Raw genomic sequence first — 19,491 nt, forward strand, 5'->3', positions numbered from 1 at the left:
TCTGGGTCTCCTCCACTCACCAAAAAAATGTTGAGACAGAGAGAGAAAGAGAAAGAGAAATTGCCTGAGTACCCAGAACAGGCCACACTACACAGCACAGTGTCTTACAAAACGCTGCCTCTGCCAGGCCTCCTCCGGTCGATGTCCGGGAGCCCCCACTGTGCTGTCACCTGGAAAGGACCAGTAAGACAGGCAGACTTGCCAGCTCCTCCCCCTAAGGCCTGCCCTACAGGTGATTACCACCTCACCTGATGCAGGTATAGACAAAGGATCGGCAATGCAAAGACCCACAAGGAGGCAAGTGGCTTTCACACAGAAGGGACAGCAGAGGACAGCAGGAAAGGCCACCTGTGTGGAAGACCTGGTTCCCAGCCTGGAAGAGTCAGCGCCCTCTCTGGGCTTCGGAGCGCCCGTGTGTCAAACGAAGGGACGGGATGGTCTCCCCCAGATCCGAGTCTCAGCCTCACTTCTTGACCTCTCCCGACCACAGCCACGTAGCTCCAGCACCACCCCACGGAGCAGCCTTTCAGTGACAGCCTGTCGCCAGGCCTCCAGCCCAGGGGAGGGCTCTTTGAGAGTACAGCTCTGGTCTTTTCCCTCCCAGATAAGCATCCCCCACCGGCCGTCCTTCATCTTCAGGACAAAGGTCAACCAAAGCAGGGTAACATTCGAGACCCCTGACCCCTGCCTTCTTCAGTGGCCTCACTGCTCTCAGGACCCCCTGACACAGCCTCCTTCCAGCCAACGGGAACTTACAACCCCCTAAACTCCTTGCGCCCAGCACACCTCTCGCTGCGCTTGCCCAGGTTGAGTCCCTGTGCCTGGGATGCTCTCCCACTCCTCTCACCTTGGCTAATCCCTACTTGTCCCTGATGACCCAGCTCGAGGAACACTTCCTCCAGGGAGGCTTCCCTGAATCCCCCCAGCCAGGTTCAGAGCCCTCCTCTGTGCCCCACCGTGCTCTGTACTTCCCTCTGTCGCTGCACCATTTTCCCATCTATCTCCCCAACCGGCCTGTGAGTCTCATGAGAGGGAAACCTCCCTGGTCTTAATCTACTGCAGACTCCCGAGCCTCAGACCACAGACTGGCACAGAGCATATATCTGAAAACATTTGTTGATGAATGGATGAACTCTGAGCAAACCAGAAGAAGGCCGAGGTCTTGCTAGACCTTAGCTAATAGACCCTGATGTTCGGTTACCCAGCAGCTGAGACTAGCGTAAGAGTAATCATGAACTTCCTTGTAAATCAAAAGTATTCCAGCCCCTCCTTAATATGCATGCTGACTTTAAAATTAGCATTCGACGCCAACAGCATTGCCTACAAGCATCCCACAGAAAGTTCGGACCACCTCTGCGTAGAGCTCATGCGCGTAGTAGCTCAGGCCAAATGAAACATTTCAGCGACTCATAAAGACTTGAAAGGGAGACACTGGGAACACTGTGGTCATTTCAATTTCAGCGGCAGAATTTGCTCTTGAAAATGCTACAATAAAAAATATTAATGCCATAAAAACCTAACAGCAGCCGGAGGACCACAGCCATAAAGAAAAAGCATAAATCCTGAAACGTATCGGCACAGAAGACTCCCTCTCGCCTTCCAGAACAACAGCATTTAGGTCATCCAGAACCCATCTGGAGAAGGGACACCTGAATCACACGGCAGAGTAGAAAAACTAATAACGAATTTAACAACAGTGAAGAGGAGGAGGAGCTCTGCGTCGGGCCGAGAGGTGCTCACTTAATCCTGCCAGCAGCCTCAAGAAGCAGAAACTGTCAACAGGCCCAGTCTAAAGACAGTGCAGACAGATTACGCGACTGGCCCGAGGTCACTCGTGAGCAGTGAACCTGCAGGCAGCCTGGGTCCAGGGGCCACGGTCTGCCAGGTCACATCCCTGCACCTCAGCTTCTCCTAGGGTTGGACTCAAGTCTAAGATTCCTTCCGGCTCAAAAGGCAGACAATAACATGCAGAACGAAAATTCTAAGATTCTGTTAAGTTTTTCCACCTAGAAATAAAATTCAAAGCCGTGCCCTTCAAAAATTAAATAACTCTGTGTCTGGCGGATCGGCTTCCATATTAAAGTAACATACATGAAGAGCTAAATCTTTCAAGTGCCCAGCTCAGAGCAAGAGCTCAATAAACAGTGGCTATTCTTACTCTGAGGATAAAACAGAAACAGCCATTTAATAGCAGAGCACGTTTTAATTATACACGATGTGGAATAATCAAATCTCATTTGATTGAGGCCCCAGACCCCACAGCATAGATGGAGTTGTACAGTTGAAATGAGAACAACTCAAAGCTCAGAAATTACTTGTTTCCATTAGAGATCTGACAAGTCATTTCTTCAATTGGTCACTGGTGGTTTGCAGATAACTATTAGCAGTAATGAGTATTCTAAATTAAATCCAGAGACAGTACCGCTCTGTTCTGTAAAGACAACCGGGGAGGGAGAGACGTAACTGTGGAACGTCCTTCTCTCTGTCCTCCGTCTTCTCCCTGATAAATATCTCCTGTGTCTTGCATAGTATGGATTTCATTTGGCTGCAAATGAAGAAGGGTCTAATTCTTCCCATGACAAATGAGAGCGCTGAACAGGTAACTTGTTAAGGAGAACTGGAATTGGGAAAATAACCTTATTTTCCTGTTCCTTGACAACAAACCCCCTCTGTTAACAAATGGAAGACACAATGCGGGAAGACACTAAGCATGGAGGCCAAATCCATCACCACGTAAGGCGTCCTCAGACGCTATACACAACCGCCCTGGGCGCAGGCTGCTCGCGTTTTGTTCCACAGCAACAAAGACGAAGCCTATGAAAAGCAAGGAGGTGGCACAGAGCAGCGGCAGGAATAAAGGTTTTGGAATCCTTAAAAACCTGGATTCAAATCCCAGCCCCACCACTCAAGCATTACGTGACTGTAAGCGAGTCTCTCCTAGGCTTACGACTTATCTGCAAAATGTAAAATACCTCAAAGAGTTATAGCAAGGATTAAGTGGGGACCATCAATAACATGCCTCACGTTACAGGGAAGCCCTTGGCAAATATTAGCGCCTCTCCGCTGGGCAGTATGGTAATATCCTGACGTTCAGGACCCCAGAAATACGTCAAACTCCCCAAAGCTGGAAATTGCTGGTCCTGTCAGAACCCGCATCCGGCCCGGGACAGTAAGGGCCGGCTGCACAGGTAGGGAACAGCCGTACGGAGAGCGCCCCCAAGAGGCAGCACCGCCCGCAACTCTGGCGTGATCCAGCTCCGACACCTCGCAAGAAATACAGCTCCCGCCTGGGCCTGCCTGCACCGCGGCAGCAGACGTGATTTGTTAGGGATGATGATCTGGTATCTCCACTTACATTTTCAAAGTCCTTCATGTTCCGTGCTCTGGTGGGAGACACTGTTTCTTCGGACACATTTGGGAGCACTATAAAAAGGTAAAACAGACACAGGAAAACGGCATGGTACGCAAACCACCCAGCATCCCTGTTAGGGAACAGAGCCCAGAAAAGAAAAACACAAAAACATGAACAGCTTCCACAGTACATTCGGCTGGCACTTTTTGTCTATTGTGATTTACTGACTTGAGTCCAGGGAAAGCTCTAAACCATTATATTTCAGGTATTTACAAATTACTTCAAGGAGGCCCAGTGTAACCTGTCGGAGAACGAACCCACGAAACGCACTGGGCACGTGGCCAACCCCAACTGTCCCGATAGGTGCTTCCTCTGTGATCGTCAGGAAGTTATTTCACTGAACGGGATACCACCTTCCCGTGTCAGCAATTAAAGCATGTCTAACTGCCTGGGGTTGGCAAATTTTTTCTTAAAACGCCAGACAATCAATATTTTAGGCTCTTGTAGGCCATAAGCAGAGCCTAAGATCTGTCATAACTGGTCAACTCTTCTGCTGGAGCACAACAGCCACAGACAATTCATAAGTAAGGAAGCTGTGTTCCAAGAAGTGTTTTCAAAAGCAGGCAACAGGTTGAAAACTGCCCCATCCTTGCTTTAGGGCGATTACAGACTTTGCCACCGCCCAAAGCTTTTCACAGCTCCTCTACTCCAACAAACATTCATCGCACACCTACTCGGTGCCAATCACCATCCTAGTGCTGGGGAAACAATGGTGAGAGAGACACTGATCCCGCCTAAAGGCTCTCAATCTAGTAGGCAAGACAGAGATGCAGACAAACTGGTACCATGCTGTAGAAAGTGCCTGGTGCTTTTTAGGTGTTGGGTGAAACATGCACTGAGTAAATGAATGAATCCATTCTTCCAACAAATATGCATTGAGGGCCTCCTCTCTGCTAGGCACCACTCTAGATGTGGCCACGTCAGGAAACGAAACAAATGGAGCTGACAGTCTCAAGAGAGAAGACAGACAATGAACAAAATAAGAGGGCAATTAGATAGTATGTTAAAAAGAGATAAATGCTATGGAGAAAAATTCAGTGGTGAAGGATTGGAAATATCCAGGGTGGGGTGAGGATTGCTATTTTAAGTAAGGTGGCTAAATCAGGAAGGTCTCCCTGAGAAGGTGTCCTCTGGGCAGACCTGAAGAAAAGGGCAAAGGGAGATACTGAGGTGGGAGGGTGCCCAGTGGATGTAAGAACCAGCCGCAGGGGCCTGGAGGACACTAAACAATGGGACCGCAGGAGAGGATGTAAGGGAGGTGCTGGGGGGCAGGCTGTGCCTGGCTTTGTAGGCTCTTCTCCGGACTGGGGAGCCACCAGAGGGCTCCAAGCTACGGAGGAACATGGCTGGACTTGAGTTTCGACAGGTTCCCTCGGGCTGCCTCGCCGAGACCAGACTGAAAGGAGCTTAGAGGGAGACCAGGGCACCAGCCAGAGTACTGGAACAATCCAGGCCAGAGATCGCGGTGGCTTAGCACAGGTAGTAAGATGATACTCAGGGAAGGGGTCTGATTCTGGAGGTTTTTAAAGTCACCAATCAACAGGAATAAATGAAGTAAGTGAAATGTGTAAGTTTCAGAGAGGAAAGAACACCAAAGCGAACCTGGGGAGAGCCAAAGAAGGTGGTGAGCTTTGAGGTGAGTCTTAAAGAGGCATTAGGCAGATGAAGGCAAAAGGAAGAAGAAACTTCACAGGCAAAGGCCTAGAGGCAGGCATGGCGTTCAGAAACCAATGGGCACAAGAGGCTCGGAGGTGGAGGTGGGCAGGGGCACACTGTAAAGAACCCTGAGTAGCAGACAAGGGCACGCAGATCTGTTTTCCTGGCTCTCAGACACCCCGTGCTCTGCCACCAAGGACTGTGTCCCTATCTAGGTCCTACTCGTTCATCAAGTCTCAGCTCCAGTATCAATGTCTTAACAAACTCTTGCCTGACCGCCTCCCCCTCATCCTCCCTCACAGCACCTTTTTTTATATGATTTGTCATGACACTTCTCTGTTGAACTATCTTCTAGGCTTGACTGTAACCACGTTCAAGGTTGGATCCCAGTACTCAGCCCCGGGCTGGGCACAGAGTGATGTACAAACACTGTGGACTGAAGCAAGGAGCAGGCCCATCAATTTTCCACAGGAAGAATAGAGATTGCTGGATTTTGTGTGTAAGGTAGAAGTTAACAGGTTCTGATGGAAAACCTGAGGGTGGCCTTTAAGTGTTCTCCAGAAATAAACCTCAGGACACTTACACTGTCTGTTCTAAAGACTTCCTTCTGCACGTCGCCTCGCTTTGGAAAAGAGAAAAAAACAACCCACAAGTCAAAATATCTCTTCAGATATTTTTAAAAAGGCAAATTATTAGCACTTCCCAAAGATACTTATAATAGCATTCGCTTCTTTCAGAAACAAAACTTGGGAAGAATGCTTAGCAAAAGCCGAGCTGCCCAGCAGAGACGCTCCTCGCAACCCAGCTTCCGCACAACAGACTGCTTATTTCCTCGCTGCCATGTCCCGTGGTCTGACCAACTATTTGTCTCCAAAGGGCAGGCTGCTGTTGGAATGCTGGGCCTCGGCCAGCAGATGGAAGCCAGCGGCCTGCCGGGAAGGCCTTGGCACACCGCGCTCAGAGGGCAGTGCTCAGGGCCTGCAGCCACGCGGCAGCAGGGGGCAGCAGGCCCTCCACACCTGACCAGGTCACCACTTCGACACGCAGCCTCCGCGCAGGCGCTCAGCTCGGCAAACACCGGCTGAATCTCTTCGCGTCTGGTGGCGACAAATAAAACTCCCGAAACAGGGCCTGGAGGACATCAGTTCCTCCAGGCCAGTGTTTAAGAGAGGAGGTGAACAGCAACTCAGTAGGTATATAAAATACCGAGCGCCCACGGGGAGCACCTAGCCATGCCAGGGGAGGCCCGGGGCCCCGGAGACATCGAAGGCCAGTCTAGGCTCAAGGCCAAAGGCCTTCATGGTCTAGTGTCTACTTCCCTCGCTCTTACTCAAGAGACTGACCGGCTTTGTATACTTACCACCATTTCCCAAACCAGCAATGGGGCTGATGCCATCCACGTCGTCTGGTAAATTGGGAACAAGGCCACTAGGAGAGAGCATGTGCAGGAGGAGATGAGTTAGTGTTTGAACAGACCGTCAGGACTGCCTGGACTGCACATGACAATCATCAGGCCGCAGCCAATGAGGGACACACAGCTGAGTGACCCGGGAGACGTGAAGCGCAGAGGTTAAGAACTCAGGCGCTGGGGCTCTAACACTTAATAGCTGAGTGACCTTCAGTAAGGATGGTCATTCATCCATTCATTCATTCATTCATTCATATATCGAGTGTTCTGTGAGCCATTCATGTGCTCGGTGCAGAAGCACTTTGCCAACTATAAATGTGTTTCTGCGTCCCACTGCGTATTTTACATGGGGATACCAACCCTGTACCTGTAAACATTAAATGAGTTAATGTTTATAACACTCAGCACACAATACTCAATAAATGGTTACCTACTGGTTTTGTCATTCCTAGTATTATCGCTATTAATATGCTTTTCACAACCAAAAATAAGCTCCCAAGACGTAGGCACCAATTCAGATGCCTTAAGAATGTCACATAAAAATGCAAAATTCACTGATCCAAGAAATTTTACCGGTTGAATTATAAAAATAGGTTAAGTGAGGATCTGAAGACACTGACAGAAAACTAAGCCATTATAGGAGGCGTGGTTTGACACAAAAGACACTACCCCAGATTCTGTTTGAAGCTCTGCCATATACCTCTCCAAGCCTCACTTCCTTCCTCCCTAAAATGAGAACAGCAGCTACATCGTAAGTAATTGGCAATCAAACAAGACACAAAGTGCTCAGCAAGGTACCTGGCATATTGTGGGCACTCCTTAAATGGGAGCAAAATACTGCTGTCACCATGAAACATACAGTGCTTTGTAATTTACAAAAGATTTACCATCGTGAGAGCTGCCCGAGAGGCCACGCGTTTTCAGAGGGGGCACCACGGCGTAGATAATTTCAGCGGCCTGGCCAGAGTCACACAGCAACCAAGTCAAGAACCCAAGCCTTTTCTGTCTAACCCCCAATAATGCTTCCCCGTCCCAAGCTATCAACTAGAGACTGAGGGACACTCAGCTTGCCTTCCCAGCAGTGTTCTCTCCATGTTTCTAAATCCAAATCCATCCTGTTCCTAGGACAATTCTGCCTGATCACCAAATTGTGGAGTTGGCAACAGATCTTTGTGGTCAGAACCGAGCAAAAAACTGGAGATCACAAATTCCAACATCACAAGAATGATTACGTAATATGTGTCTGCTGTAAAGATAACTAACTGAGAAAAAACTTCAGTAGAATGTGCCTTCAACTATGAAAAACTAAATACATGTACACTAGGGTCACCTCAAATCCTTCTTGGAAACTAGGTGGGCTACACATCCATTAAAAGACAAAGAAAAATATTAAAAACCCTCATCTGTAGGAAAATGGGAGAGATTTCCTCCATTTTAATTTTCTATAATTCTCCATTCCCTCTAATAAGCATCAGTAGAAGGAGACACTCCATTCTCTAAATTGAATAGTAAAAGTTCAAATCAAGTTCGACCACCACCTTCTTTGCAGATGGTGGCCCAGGGGCCCTAGGTCATACACCAGCTTACCGGTCAAGTTTAGCCTATGTCTGGCCTTACATTTCCAGTCTGGGTTCTCTCCACCACAGCCACTAACTTACCACCACTGGCTGAAATGGCCCATCAGTTACTCAAGCCAAGATCAACCACGGTTGAAAACTACATGGCAGGCAAAGCCAAAGAATTTGGTCTCAGACAAGTTTCCAAGAGGCAAACAATGAAGTCTGAAAAATGACATTTGACATCCCAATTATTAAAAGAACCGCTATTTAATGCACAAGTTCCTGCCTGGTTCCTGCCAAATTTCCACTTGGGTTTTACATACCCACTTTTAAAATGCTATGACTCTCGGGGCGCCTGGGTGGCGCAGTCGGTTAGGCGGCCGACTTCAGCCAGGTCACGATCTCACGGTCCGTGAGTTCGAGCCCCGCGTCGGGCTCTGGGCTGATGGCTCGGAGCCTGGAGCCTGTTTCCGATTCTGTGTCTTCCTCTCTCTCTGCCCCTCCCCCGTTCATGCTCTGTCTCTCTCTATCCCAAAAATAAATAAACGTTGAAAAAAAAAATTTTTTTTAAATAAAAAAATAAAAAAATAAAATGCTATGACTCTCTGTCATCTGCAATCTCCAGTCAGTTCTAGCCACCCGCCAGCTTTAAGTAGCTCCCTCTCCCCACTCAGATCATTCACTCTTAGCCTTAGGCCTAGGTTGAAATCAGAACTATGCAAGCGAAAGCAGAGGGCTGAGGTACAATCTTATCATGGTATTGATGGGGGAGACTAAGGCGCAGAAAGGGGAAGGAACCTCTTTGCTCAAAATCACAAGGGGTTATCAGCAAAGCAGAGACCAAAATCCAGGTTTCCTTGTGTCCGTGTCACCGCTAACCTGTGCCCGGGCCACCCAAAGCTCCCATACGAACATGGCACACGGTCAGCGCCGGTTTCCTCACATGCCAGATACAGCGTAATCTAACAACCTTCCCTGCAGGGACACCCACAGTGAACGAGCACCCCACTAGGATGGGCAGCCTCCTACTGAAGCCTCACCATGGCCCTTCTACAGCAGGTGGCGGTTTTGAAGGCTGCCTTTTTTTTTAATGGGGAAAACTGAAACTCAGAAAAGTCAGTCAGCTGAAAAGACCCAAGCTGGCTTGATTTCGAACCCCATGCCCTTAATCTCTACACCGCCCTGGCGCCCCTTACACCTTCCTCAAGGAAGACATGGCGAGTTCCAAACGAACCCAGGCAGAGGACTTCCAGTGATCGGCACAGGGCACGGTCACTGAGGCTGCTTTTTATGGACTCTCTGTCGAGCAAATGAAGAGACGCTCACCTGTGCTTCACCACCTCGCCCTCCCGTCTTGGTCCTACCGCCACCCAAAAGGGACAGTCACTTTCTGTGCTGTATGTGGCAGCAGGCACCGTCCATTCACACCACGAGACCCAACAAGGTCTAGAGGACTAAGCGTCTCGTTGATAAGGCGTTGGGAGAGCTGGGAATAGAACCGGGCATCACATTCAGAAAACAATTACAGCAGGTGCACCTCTGTCTGCCTCTTGACAACCCACTTCTCGTTACGTGTTATGTATTCTTAGAGAAGAAATATATAAATACAGAAAATACAGACAAAAGAAGACATACAGGTGGCCGATGGGCACATGAAAAGATGCTCGTCATCACTCATCATCAGGGGAGGTGCAAATCAAAACCACAATAAGGTCTCACCTCCCACCTGTCAGAATGGCTACAATCAAAGAGAAAAGAAGTGTTGGCAAGGACATGGAGGAACAGGAACCCTCATGCACTGCTGGTGGGAGTGCAAACCGGTACAGCCACTGTGGGAAACAGTATGGAGGTTCCTCAAAAAATTACAACTAGAGGGGCTCCTGGGTGGCTCAGTCGGTTAAGCATCCGACTTCGGCTCAGGTCATGATCTCACGGTCCATGGGTTCGAGCCCGGCATCGGTCTCTGTGCTGACAGCTCGGAGCCTGGAGCCTGCTTCGGATTCTGTGTCTCCCTCTCTCTCTGGCCCTCCCCTGCTCATGCTCTGTCTCCCTCTCAGTCAAAAATAAATAAGCATTAAAAAAATTTTTTTTCTTAATAAATAAACATTTTAAAAAACTTTTTAAATTAAAATTAGAATTACCACATGACCCAGTAATCCCACTACTGGACATTTACCCAAAGAAAACGAAAACACTAATTTGAGAAGATGCACCCCTATGTTTATCGCAGAATTATTTACAATAGCCAAAGATATGGCAGCAGCCCAAGTTCCCCTTGAAAGATGGATAAGGAAGATAAGGTCTATACATACAATGGACTATTCTCAGCTGTATAAAAGAATGAGATCTTGACACCGTAAGAACAGGGATGGACCTAGAGGGTATCACGCTCTGTGAAATAAGTCAAAGTAAGACGGATACCATACTGTTTCGCTTATATATAGAAGCTAAAAAACAAAACAAACAAAAAAGCAGAAACGGACCCATAAACACAGAGAACAATCCGGTAGCTGTCAGAGGAGAAGGGGTAGGAGGAAGGGGCATATGGATGAAGGGAGTGGAAGGAAAAAAAAATACCGACCAGCCTAAAGCTCTGGACTATTCCTCTTAGTAGCCCCCTCCTCAGAGGTAACAACTCCCCATCATAGCCCCGTCCTAACAGGTAACCACTGTTGTCAGCAAGACAAGCTTCCTTCCAGGCCTTTTTCTATGCACTTGCAAACATAGGGACATAGTTTTTTGTGTGTGGCTTAAAAGCAAAACGAATACAATCAAACTGTGTGTCTTATTCTGCAGCATCTTTTCTTTATGTGTCCTGAAGATGTTTTCATGACCGTACAAACAGATCTACCTTCATGCTTTAACTCCCACAAAGCATTGAACAGCAGTGTTTTTCAAACTTTACTGACCATGACCCATAGACGGAAATATATTAGCCTTGATTCTTGAAGTGCTTTCCATTCTGTACTGTTCTGTTTTTTTAATTCTGGCTGCAACTTACTAAATTGAATTTCATGAGCTGTCAATGGGTCACAGTCTGAAATACACTTTGGAAAGGATGTGTGTTTACCCGATCCCCTGACGGTAATTCAATTTGTTTCCTACTTGTTCCTTTTACAAACAATGCTTTATGAATATCCTCATACAGGTCTCCCTGTGCACATGCATGAGAATTTCTCTAAGGTAAAAAGGAGTGGAATTGCTAGGTCAAAATATATTCACATATTTTGAAGGGGCAAAGGATTTGAAAAGACAGTGGACCCTTGAACAACACAAGTAGCACTGCGCAGGTCCACTTATACGGGGTCGTTTTCAATAAATACCGAACAGTACCATAAATGTATTTTGTCTTCATTTTGGTTTTAATAACATTTTGTTTTCTCTAGCTTACTTTACTGTAAGAATACAGTATATAATACATATAACACACAAAATATGTGTTAATTGACTGTATAAGTTATGACTAAGACTTCCAGTTAACAATAGGCCATTAGTAGTTAAGTTTTGGGGGGAGTCAAAAGTTACAAGTGGGGGCGCCTGGGTGGCGCAGTCGGTTAAGCGTCCGACTTCAGCCAGGTCACGATCTCGCGGTCCGTGAGTTCGAGCCCCGCGTCGGGCTCTGGGCTGATGGCTCGGAGCCTGGAGCCTGTTTCCGATTCTGTGTCTCCCTCTCTCTCTGCCCCTCCCCCGTTCATGCTCTGTCTCTCTCTGTCCCAAAAATAAATAAACGTTGAAAAAAAAAAAATTAAAAAAAAAAAAAAAGTTACAAGTGGATATGCCATTGCGTGGGACATCGCACCCCCAACCCCCATGTTGTTCAAGGGTGAACCGTATACAAGCGGCTAAAGAAAGCATAAGAAAAACTGTCCAGCATCATTAGTCGTTAGGGAAATGTAAACCGATACCACAGTGAGATATCGTGTCACGCCCCCAAGGATGGCCACGATCAAACGACAGACCAGAAGTGTCCACAAGGCTGTGAAGATATAAGAGCCTTCATACACTGCTGGTGGGAGCATAAAAAGGTGCAGCCCCTTTGGAAAAGTGTTGGACAGTTCCTCCAAATGTCGAACATACGTGGAGTTAACACATGACCCAGCCATTCTATCCCCAGATATATGCCCACGAGAAACAACACAGGCCCACACAAAAACCGGTGCACAAACGTCTGTAGCAACAATATTCACAACAGCCAAAAAAGCAGAAACCACCCAAATGTCATCAACCAATGAATGAGTGAGGAGGTGGGGCTAGATGAAGGCAGGAGGGTGGCGCCCCCGGGAATGGGATTTGTGCCCTCACAAGGGTTCCTCTTCCTCTCTCTGCTCTCCACCACGTGTGGAGAGGCGGTGAGAAGTCAGCAGTCTACAACCCGCAAGAGGGCTCTCACCAGAACTCAACCATGCTGGCACTCTGACCCTCGGACTTCCAGTCTCAGAAACTGGAGAAATAAATTCTGTTGTCCGTACGTGGCCCAGTCTACGGCATTTTTGTTACAGCAGCCCAAGCTAAGACGGGGAGTGACAGCTGATGGGCGGGCACGGGGTTTCTTTTTCAGACGATGAAACCATTCGGAAATGAGATCAGGGTGATGATGGGACAATTCCGTAAATATACTGAAAATCACTGAACGGTGTATTTTAAGTGGGTGAACTTTATGGCATACAAACTGTATTTCAATACAGTGGTTTTTGAAAGACACACATGGGCACATCTTTGACACCAAATTGTGTTCCAGAAAGTCTACCAGTGGACACACTGTGTGTGTGCTCTTTCACAGCTATTACAAAGGAGCATTTCACTACTAAACATGGAGCCTGTATTTACATGGTATTTATCTTTTTAGAGAGTGAACAAAACCGACTCATTCAACAAACATTTGTTGATCCTCTCCTATGTGCCAGACGCGGTTCTAGGTCTGAAGACACAGTCGGGATCAAGCCAGACATGCTCCCGGCCCTTACTCAGCTTATACTGGGGACTGGGAACAGGTTCCTCACACTGGGAACTCGATCCAAGATCAGCCTCGGATCAAGCCTTCAAACCTTCACCTCAATTTCATTCCACCATCTTCCTTTTCCACCTCCTGCCACAGAAGTCCATGAAGGCATTCTCTGCCTGACAAAGTACAACTGTGCACAAACTTACAGGAAAACATTTCCTTTCGGTCTGCCCCTAACCAGACAGCAAGCACTTAATGGTCATGCACTGAAGGAACCTACAGATGAACAAGCCTGGGCCCAGGCCTTAGGAAGCTCACAGTTAGAGAGAGGAAGAACCCTGGGCATAAAAACAAAGGGACAAATCCAGGGTCGTGGGCACCGAGGATTCTGTCCAGGAAACAGTGCGATGCCGTAACAGTCAAACAAAAACAGCTAACATTTCATGCACCCCCAGTGGGTCTCAGGCACATAATCCATACGACCTGGCTCCATCCACATGGTCACCCAATAAATAGATATTATCACTGAAGACAAACTCAGTCTCAGAAGGGTTAAGTGCACTACGAAAGCAACTCGGCTAGTAACTGGGGGAAGCAGGACTCAGAACCAGTCATCCTGAGTACAAAGCCCGGTTTCTTTCGACCCGGGCAGGACTTAATCAAGGGCCTTAGCTTGGGCAAGGTTCCCGGGCCTGGGATGGGAGCCTGACTCTCAAGGGGCTGGAGCTCTCTGGGGCACCCACAGGTGACCAGGTTTGGAGAGAATGACACACACTGACCTGATTCAACAAAAGCCTGAGGACAACCTGGACTTCGGTTTAGTCTCTAAAACTGGGGCTTGGAAATTACCAAGCAGAAGGGTGCTCATATTAGAATAAAAAGAGGAGATTTTATCCCAGGGTTTTTCTCTTGTTCCATGACCATCTAATGGAGAAGCTACCTGTCTCAGGACACTTTGGCCGCTCTTTCAGGGCCGGTCCAAGTGCCAGTAGTCTCTCGATCATGTGCTTTTCTGTGGGACCCCAAACCATCCACCTCACCTCTCTGAGCCTCAGTGTGCCCACCTGTAAAAAGAGGATAAAACTGTCACCTCCCATTTATGTACCTGATACCAGCTGGGGAAGTGGCGTCACGAAGATGAACAAAACACAGCCCCTGCTCTCAAACAGGCCAGAGTCTTATCAGGGGGACAGACACGTCGCAGTCATACCTGCACCGCCCAGGGCAGGAGCCACCAGCCACAGGTATCTGCTGAGCACGTGAAATGTGGTTAATCCAAATCAAGAAGTGCCGTTAAGTGCGAACTGCATATCGGATTTCAAAGGCTTTGTAACATCAAAGGGAATGTAAGATATTCCATTAATAATTTTGTTATTGTTTGCGAGTTAGAATGGTAATACACGGAAATATTGGGTTAAATAAAATATATTACTAGAAGTAATTTCACTCATTTCTCTTTTACCTTTTCTCATCGTGGCTGCTGGAAAAGTTTAAATTACATACGTGGCTCACGATGTATTTCTACTGAGCAGCGTCAGTCAATAAAACTCAGTGAGGTCAATAAGGACAGGGACTGGGGTCAGTGATGGTCGTGGGGGCTGGAAGCGTGCAGAGGGCCGGGGGGGGGAGGCGTGGCATTGAAATCTAACTGAGACCTGAAAAATAAGAGGCTTTAATAAGGCAAAGGGGAGCAGGGAAGGCACCCCGGGCAGCAGGAAGAGTGAGTACAGGGGCCCAACAGTAAGAAAGAACAAGGCAAGGCCATTTGTGACAAAGGGTTTGGCAACCAGGCAGAAGGCAGTGTTTGGGGAGGAGACAGGGAGGGACAGAAAGGACAAAGGAGGTAGTGAGGTCAGTGGGGCCAGGCTAATGAAGGACCTTGGAAGCAACATTAAAGTACTTCACCCTGAGGGGCGTGGGGAACCAGGGAGGGTCTGAAGCAGGGAAGAGATTAGTCAGGGTCCCAGCAAAGGCAGGGAGAAGAGACAAGGGGGAGGATCTGCTCCTCGTGGAGCTGCTGCTCCATGTCAGACACCGGCCAAAGCCCCTTCAGATTCACCCATCTCACAGATGATGAAAACTGAGGCTCGCGAGCGAAGAACGAGAGACTTGCCCAAGACCACAGGGCTGTTAAACCGAGAACTGGGATCGAAACCCACCTGGGTGTGGGTCAGATGGCACTGAGACAGGAAGAGATGAGAGAAAAACAATGGACTTTATCTTACTGGCACAGAGAAGCATTAAACATACAATGCAGCAGACTGACTATCAGATTCACATTTTAAAAAGGCTTTCAAACTCTAGTATCAAGGACAGTGCTGGTGAGAGGTCATCCCCAAATAAGATTGGGGCGGTGGTAGTAAGATGAAGAGAAAGGGACTTGAACTACCACAGGATCCAATCAGGCAGGAGCTGCCAAAGGCCTTGCTCTGCGCCTGATATATAACAGGTTCTCACACAGAGTAACCGCCTGTCCAGGTCTGCCCAAGATAGGACCAGATTATGCCTGCTGTCTAGGCATAAATATTAATTGTGCCCACGTCACTCTTAAAATTGCCCCGGACTGCACAGTAGATAACGAGGGAACCCTTTCACTGAGGGTCTGTTGACGAAAACCAGCAGCCCCTCCCTGGCAGAGCTGGATAAACACTGCAGATTCTCAGTCAGGGCTCTCGTCCACATCCTTCTCCCCACTCTCCAGCAGGAGGCCCAGAAAACCAAAGGGCCCCAGCCCTGGAGCAGGCTAGGGCTCTGTCAGGCCTTCCTGCCAAAAAGAAAGCCACCGGACCCCACCAGCAATGTGGACTCCAACAGCCTCTTGGGACAGGTGCATTGGGAGGCCACTCTCAGCCCTTATTCCCCAAACTGTAGTACTGATGAGGAGGAGGAGGAGGAGGAGGAGGATGTAATGGTAACACAGGATCATTTTTCAAGCACCGGTTCTGTGCCAAGCACTGGGAAGGCATCTTCTCTTTTAATCCTCATCCCATCTCCGTTGGGTAGATATTACTACTAGTCCCATTTTACAGACGGGAAAACAGGCTAAATCATTTTACCAAAGTCACCCAACTAGTCGGTTTAAAGGGTGGGATCTGAATCCAGTTCGGGCCAACTCCGGCCAAGGTTCTTAACCGCTGCACTTCACTGCCTCCGTCTTGGTGGCCACTATGTGAGCCGGGGAGCAAAGTCGGGACAAACCAACTACCTCCCCACGATAAAAGCAAACCCCCAAATCAGAATGAACCTCAAGTGCCCCCAAGGGCGCTGCCCCTCAACCAGCCCCCACTAATGGTACACCCCCAGAGGTCCCCCTCGCCACCCTCTTTCAGGAACCCCCTTACTTGACCCTCACACCCTCTTCAAAGCACGTCTCGAAATAACCCCACGGAGGTGTTAGGCGGGTCAGGACCCCTACCCCGCACCCCCGACCCCACCCTCAGTACCAGCTGCTATAGGTGCTCGAGACACCTACCCCAAGACCCCAACCCACACACTGCCCCCGTCCGGAAGCCCTCAATCACCCTCAAGAGCAAACCCCCAAGTCTCCGTTAGGGTGTACCCCCATCAGCGGGAATCCCGGCCGCGTCACCGCGCCCCTGCAAAGCCCGGGCCGCACCTGCAGCCGCCGAGCGTCCCGGGGAGGGTGACGTCCTCTTCCAACACCGACTCCATCATGGACACAGAGAAGGTGGTGGCGTTGGTGTCCGTGGCGGCGGCGCCAACTGGTTCCCCCGGCTGTCGCGACCCGCAGACTCCCCAGGTCCCCGCCCCCTCCAATCCTGCTCTTGTTCGGACTCTGGCGGCGCCGCTGGAATTCAAACCGCAGCCGCCGCCATCTTTCCCGGCGCTTCTTCCTACGGAAACGAGGCGGGGTCATCGAGGCGCGCGCGGTGAAGCCGAATAGCAGGGGCCAGAGGCAGGGCAGGGAAGCGCGGGCGGGTGCCATCTTGACTAAGGGCAAGAGCATTCGCACTTGCCCGGCAAGACTAAGGAAAGAAAGGCAGGCTGCCATTTTTTGTGAGGGCACTCAGGCCGAGGCCAGGGCACGCGCCATCTTTATTGAGGGCAAAGGCAGGCCTCGGTCCGTTAATTTAAGCGGGAGATGGGAACCTAACCCTCAAAGTTCACCGACCCTCGAAGTTCCTAACCCAGTATGTGCTTCTCTAGAATAATGACCCCAACCTTAGAGTCTGTGCCTCCAAAAGGCTTCCGCCTCGAGCTGAAACTCAGATAATCCCGGGCTGCGTCACTTGAGAAGAAGCCTACCTGCGGAATCCCACCTCAAGCAGTCATTTGCACACTTAGGTTGAAGCAAATAAGCTCATCCTTTTGAGCCAGTGGTCGGAAACATTCCTCCAATCTCTCACCAGGGATCCCTTATTCCTTTTAGGGCTCAAGCGCACCTGAGATCAGTAAACTGAGGCCCAGAGAGAGGAAATGACTCTCCCAAAGCCGTGCACGGTAAGCGTGTCGACAGCAGCCACACCCACGGCTCCTGCCAACTAGACCGGGGCTCTCCACAACGCTGGCTGCCGTTCTTAATGCACAGATCAATCACTAAACACAGATAATTTTGACAGAGCTGGGTCAGTGAAGTCAACCTTTCTCTCCCCATCTCAGCATTGCTACCTTCCTCTGCAGGCGGTCAGAAGGATCCTGGATGAAAATGACCTGAAAAGATGGGTGAGCAAGTAGATGGTGACTTTCCCTGTAATCATGTATAAGTCCTCCTTCTGCCTCAGTTTCCTCACGCCTGAGTGGAAGTGTACTTTCCCAAAGAGGCCTTCTCTAACCCCCTAACGTAAATCAAGGCCTTTCTTGTATTCTTAGCAACTCAGATTTTTCTTTTGTGGCAATCACAGTTTGCAATTATATATTTCTGTGTTTTAAAAAAAAAAAAAAGTCTTCCTTTTGGAGCACCTGGGTGACTCAGTCAGTTAAGCGTTTGACTCTTAGTTTCTCTCTCTCTGCCCCTCCCCCGTTTGCTCTCTATCTCTTTCTTAAAAATAAATCAATAACAAGCTTTAAAAAAAAATTCTTCCGGGGCGCCTGGGTGGCTCAGTCGGTTAAGCGGCCGGCTTCGGCTCAGGTCACGATCTCCCGGTCCGTGAGTTCGAGCCCCGCGTCAGGCTCTGTGCTGTTTCAGATTCTGTGTCTCCCTCTCTCTGACCCTCCCCCATTCATGCTGTCTCTCTCTGTCTCAAAAATAAATAAACGTTAAAAAAAAAAAATTAAAAAAAAAATTCTTCCTCTTGCTCTAGCCTGGAAACTCCATGAGACAGAAACTGTGTCCTGAATTGTTCACTGCTATGTCCCCAACACTATGCCTGCCACCCAGAAGGTGTTTGAAAACAGATGTTGAATGAATGCTCCCATCAGTCTGGAAAAGGGGGTTAATACCTGTCCTGCAAGGTTATAGTGAGGCTGTGAGGATGATCTGAGACGGCTTTAGTAGCCCCGTCGATGGTAATCCTGTCAGTCGCTCGTCCCAATCCTTTATGACCTTCAGTGAAGTCTACAAAACCCATGGTCCTGCCCCTTCCCTCTTCCTTAACCAGCTCTGCACCCACCCCTAAATCAACAACCCCCGAAACAACAGCCTGAAAGAGAGAGTGGGCAGGAACCAGTCGGCACATCAGATGCCCCGGCCCAGGGAATGGGCAGTCCTCGACGCCTGGGACGGTGCTAAGTTCAACCAAAGAGTTGAGTGTGTCCAAAAGCAGGGCAGCTGGAGGGGGCAGGATGCCTGCCCTGGTTCTGCCCACTGACTCTCTGTGATCTCTGCAGACCACTCTTCCGGGCCTTACAGTACGTACATCTCTAAGATCAGAAGGTTGGACTGCATGGATGTCTCAGGACCTCACTGCTCTTTGTGTTTATTTCAAAGCCACAGAGACACCACCCATTCTGTTCCTGGGGAGGGAGGTTGAGTTACTAATCGTCACTTCCCAAGTGAAAGAACTAGCTTTCCATCCAGCAGATGAAAAGCGCTTGAGGAAAGAAACAGAGAGGGGACTCACACATTTTGAGCGTCTGTCACAAGGCGTCACCTCGCTGACATCCCGCGGCAGAGTCCTCTGGAACAGGTGCGACCGTCATCACCGTTTTACCCACAGATAAGAAGACTGAGACCAAAAGAGGTAAAAATAACCCAGTCCCGGTCTCACTGCTGGTCAGTTGCAGAGCTGGGACTGGCGCCCAGGTCCCTCTAAACTCCGATGCCCTGATTATTTCCGGCCGCCCGTCTTTCCTATTTATTTTTCTCCGCTTGAGAATCTAGGAGGGAGAGGTGAGGTCTACACCCAGAAAACAGCATTTCAGTGGCATGTTCACCGGACTCCTCTCCTCGGACCACTGCTTTCAGGTGGCCAGGAGGTGTATGTTAGTGTGGGCAGTGTGACTGCAGGGCTGGAGGTCAGGGCAGCCGGATTCTGACTCTGGAAAGTCCTCCAACTTATCCCGTGACTGGGGTCCCTTCCCCTTGCTCCTCCTTGGTTTTCCCATGCATAAAATG

General features: G+C 49.1%; 1 protein-coding gene and 1 long non-coding RNA gene across 4 annotated transcripts in view; one reads left to right on the plus strand and one right to left on the minus strand.

Moving 5' to 3' along the window:
- Positions 1-16,833, minus strand: part of CDK5RAP2 (CDK5 regulatory subunit associated protein 2) — a 173,550-nt gene extending 156,717 nt beyond the window's left edge. For all 3 annotated transcript variants that reach the window (XM_040482125.1, XM_040482128.1, XM_040482124.1), the window contains exons 1-3: positions 16,594-16,833; positions 6,429-6,496; positions 3,356-3,423 (exon numbers count right to left, since the gene is read on the minus strand). In XM_040482125.1, coding sequence (XP_040338059.1) covers positions 3,356-3,423; positions 6,429-6,496; positions 16,594-16,652 — 195 coding nt within the window. In that variant the 5' untranslated portion in view covers positions 16,653-16,833. The remainder of the gene's footprint in view (positions 1-3,355; positions 3,424-6,428; positions 6,497-16,593) is intronic.
- A 214-nt stretch (positions 16,834-17,047) lies between these two features.
- Positions 17,048-19,491, plus strand: part of LOC121034904 (uncharacterized) — a 37,292-nt gene continuing 34,848 nt past the window's right edge. The window contains exons 1-3 of the long non-coding RNA XR_005792663.1: positions 17,048-17,128; positions 17,368-17,660; positions 18,955-19,117. This is a non-coding gene — a long non-coding RNA (uncharacterized LOC121034904). The remainder of the gene's footprint in view (positions 17,129-17,367; positions 17,661-18,954; positions 19,118-19,491) is intronic.

The sequence above is a fragment of the Herpailurus yagouaroundi genome, unplaced genomic scaffold (genome assembly GCF_014898765.1).
Source record: "Herpailurus yagouaroundi ecotype Mexico unplaced genomic scaffold, PumYag 160, whole genome shotgun sequence".
Classification (NCBI taxonomy): domain Eukaryota; kingdom Metazoa; phylum Chordata; class Mammalia; order Carnivora; family Felidae; genus Herpailurus; species Herpailurus yagouaroundi.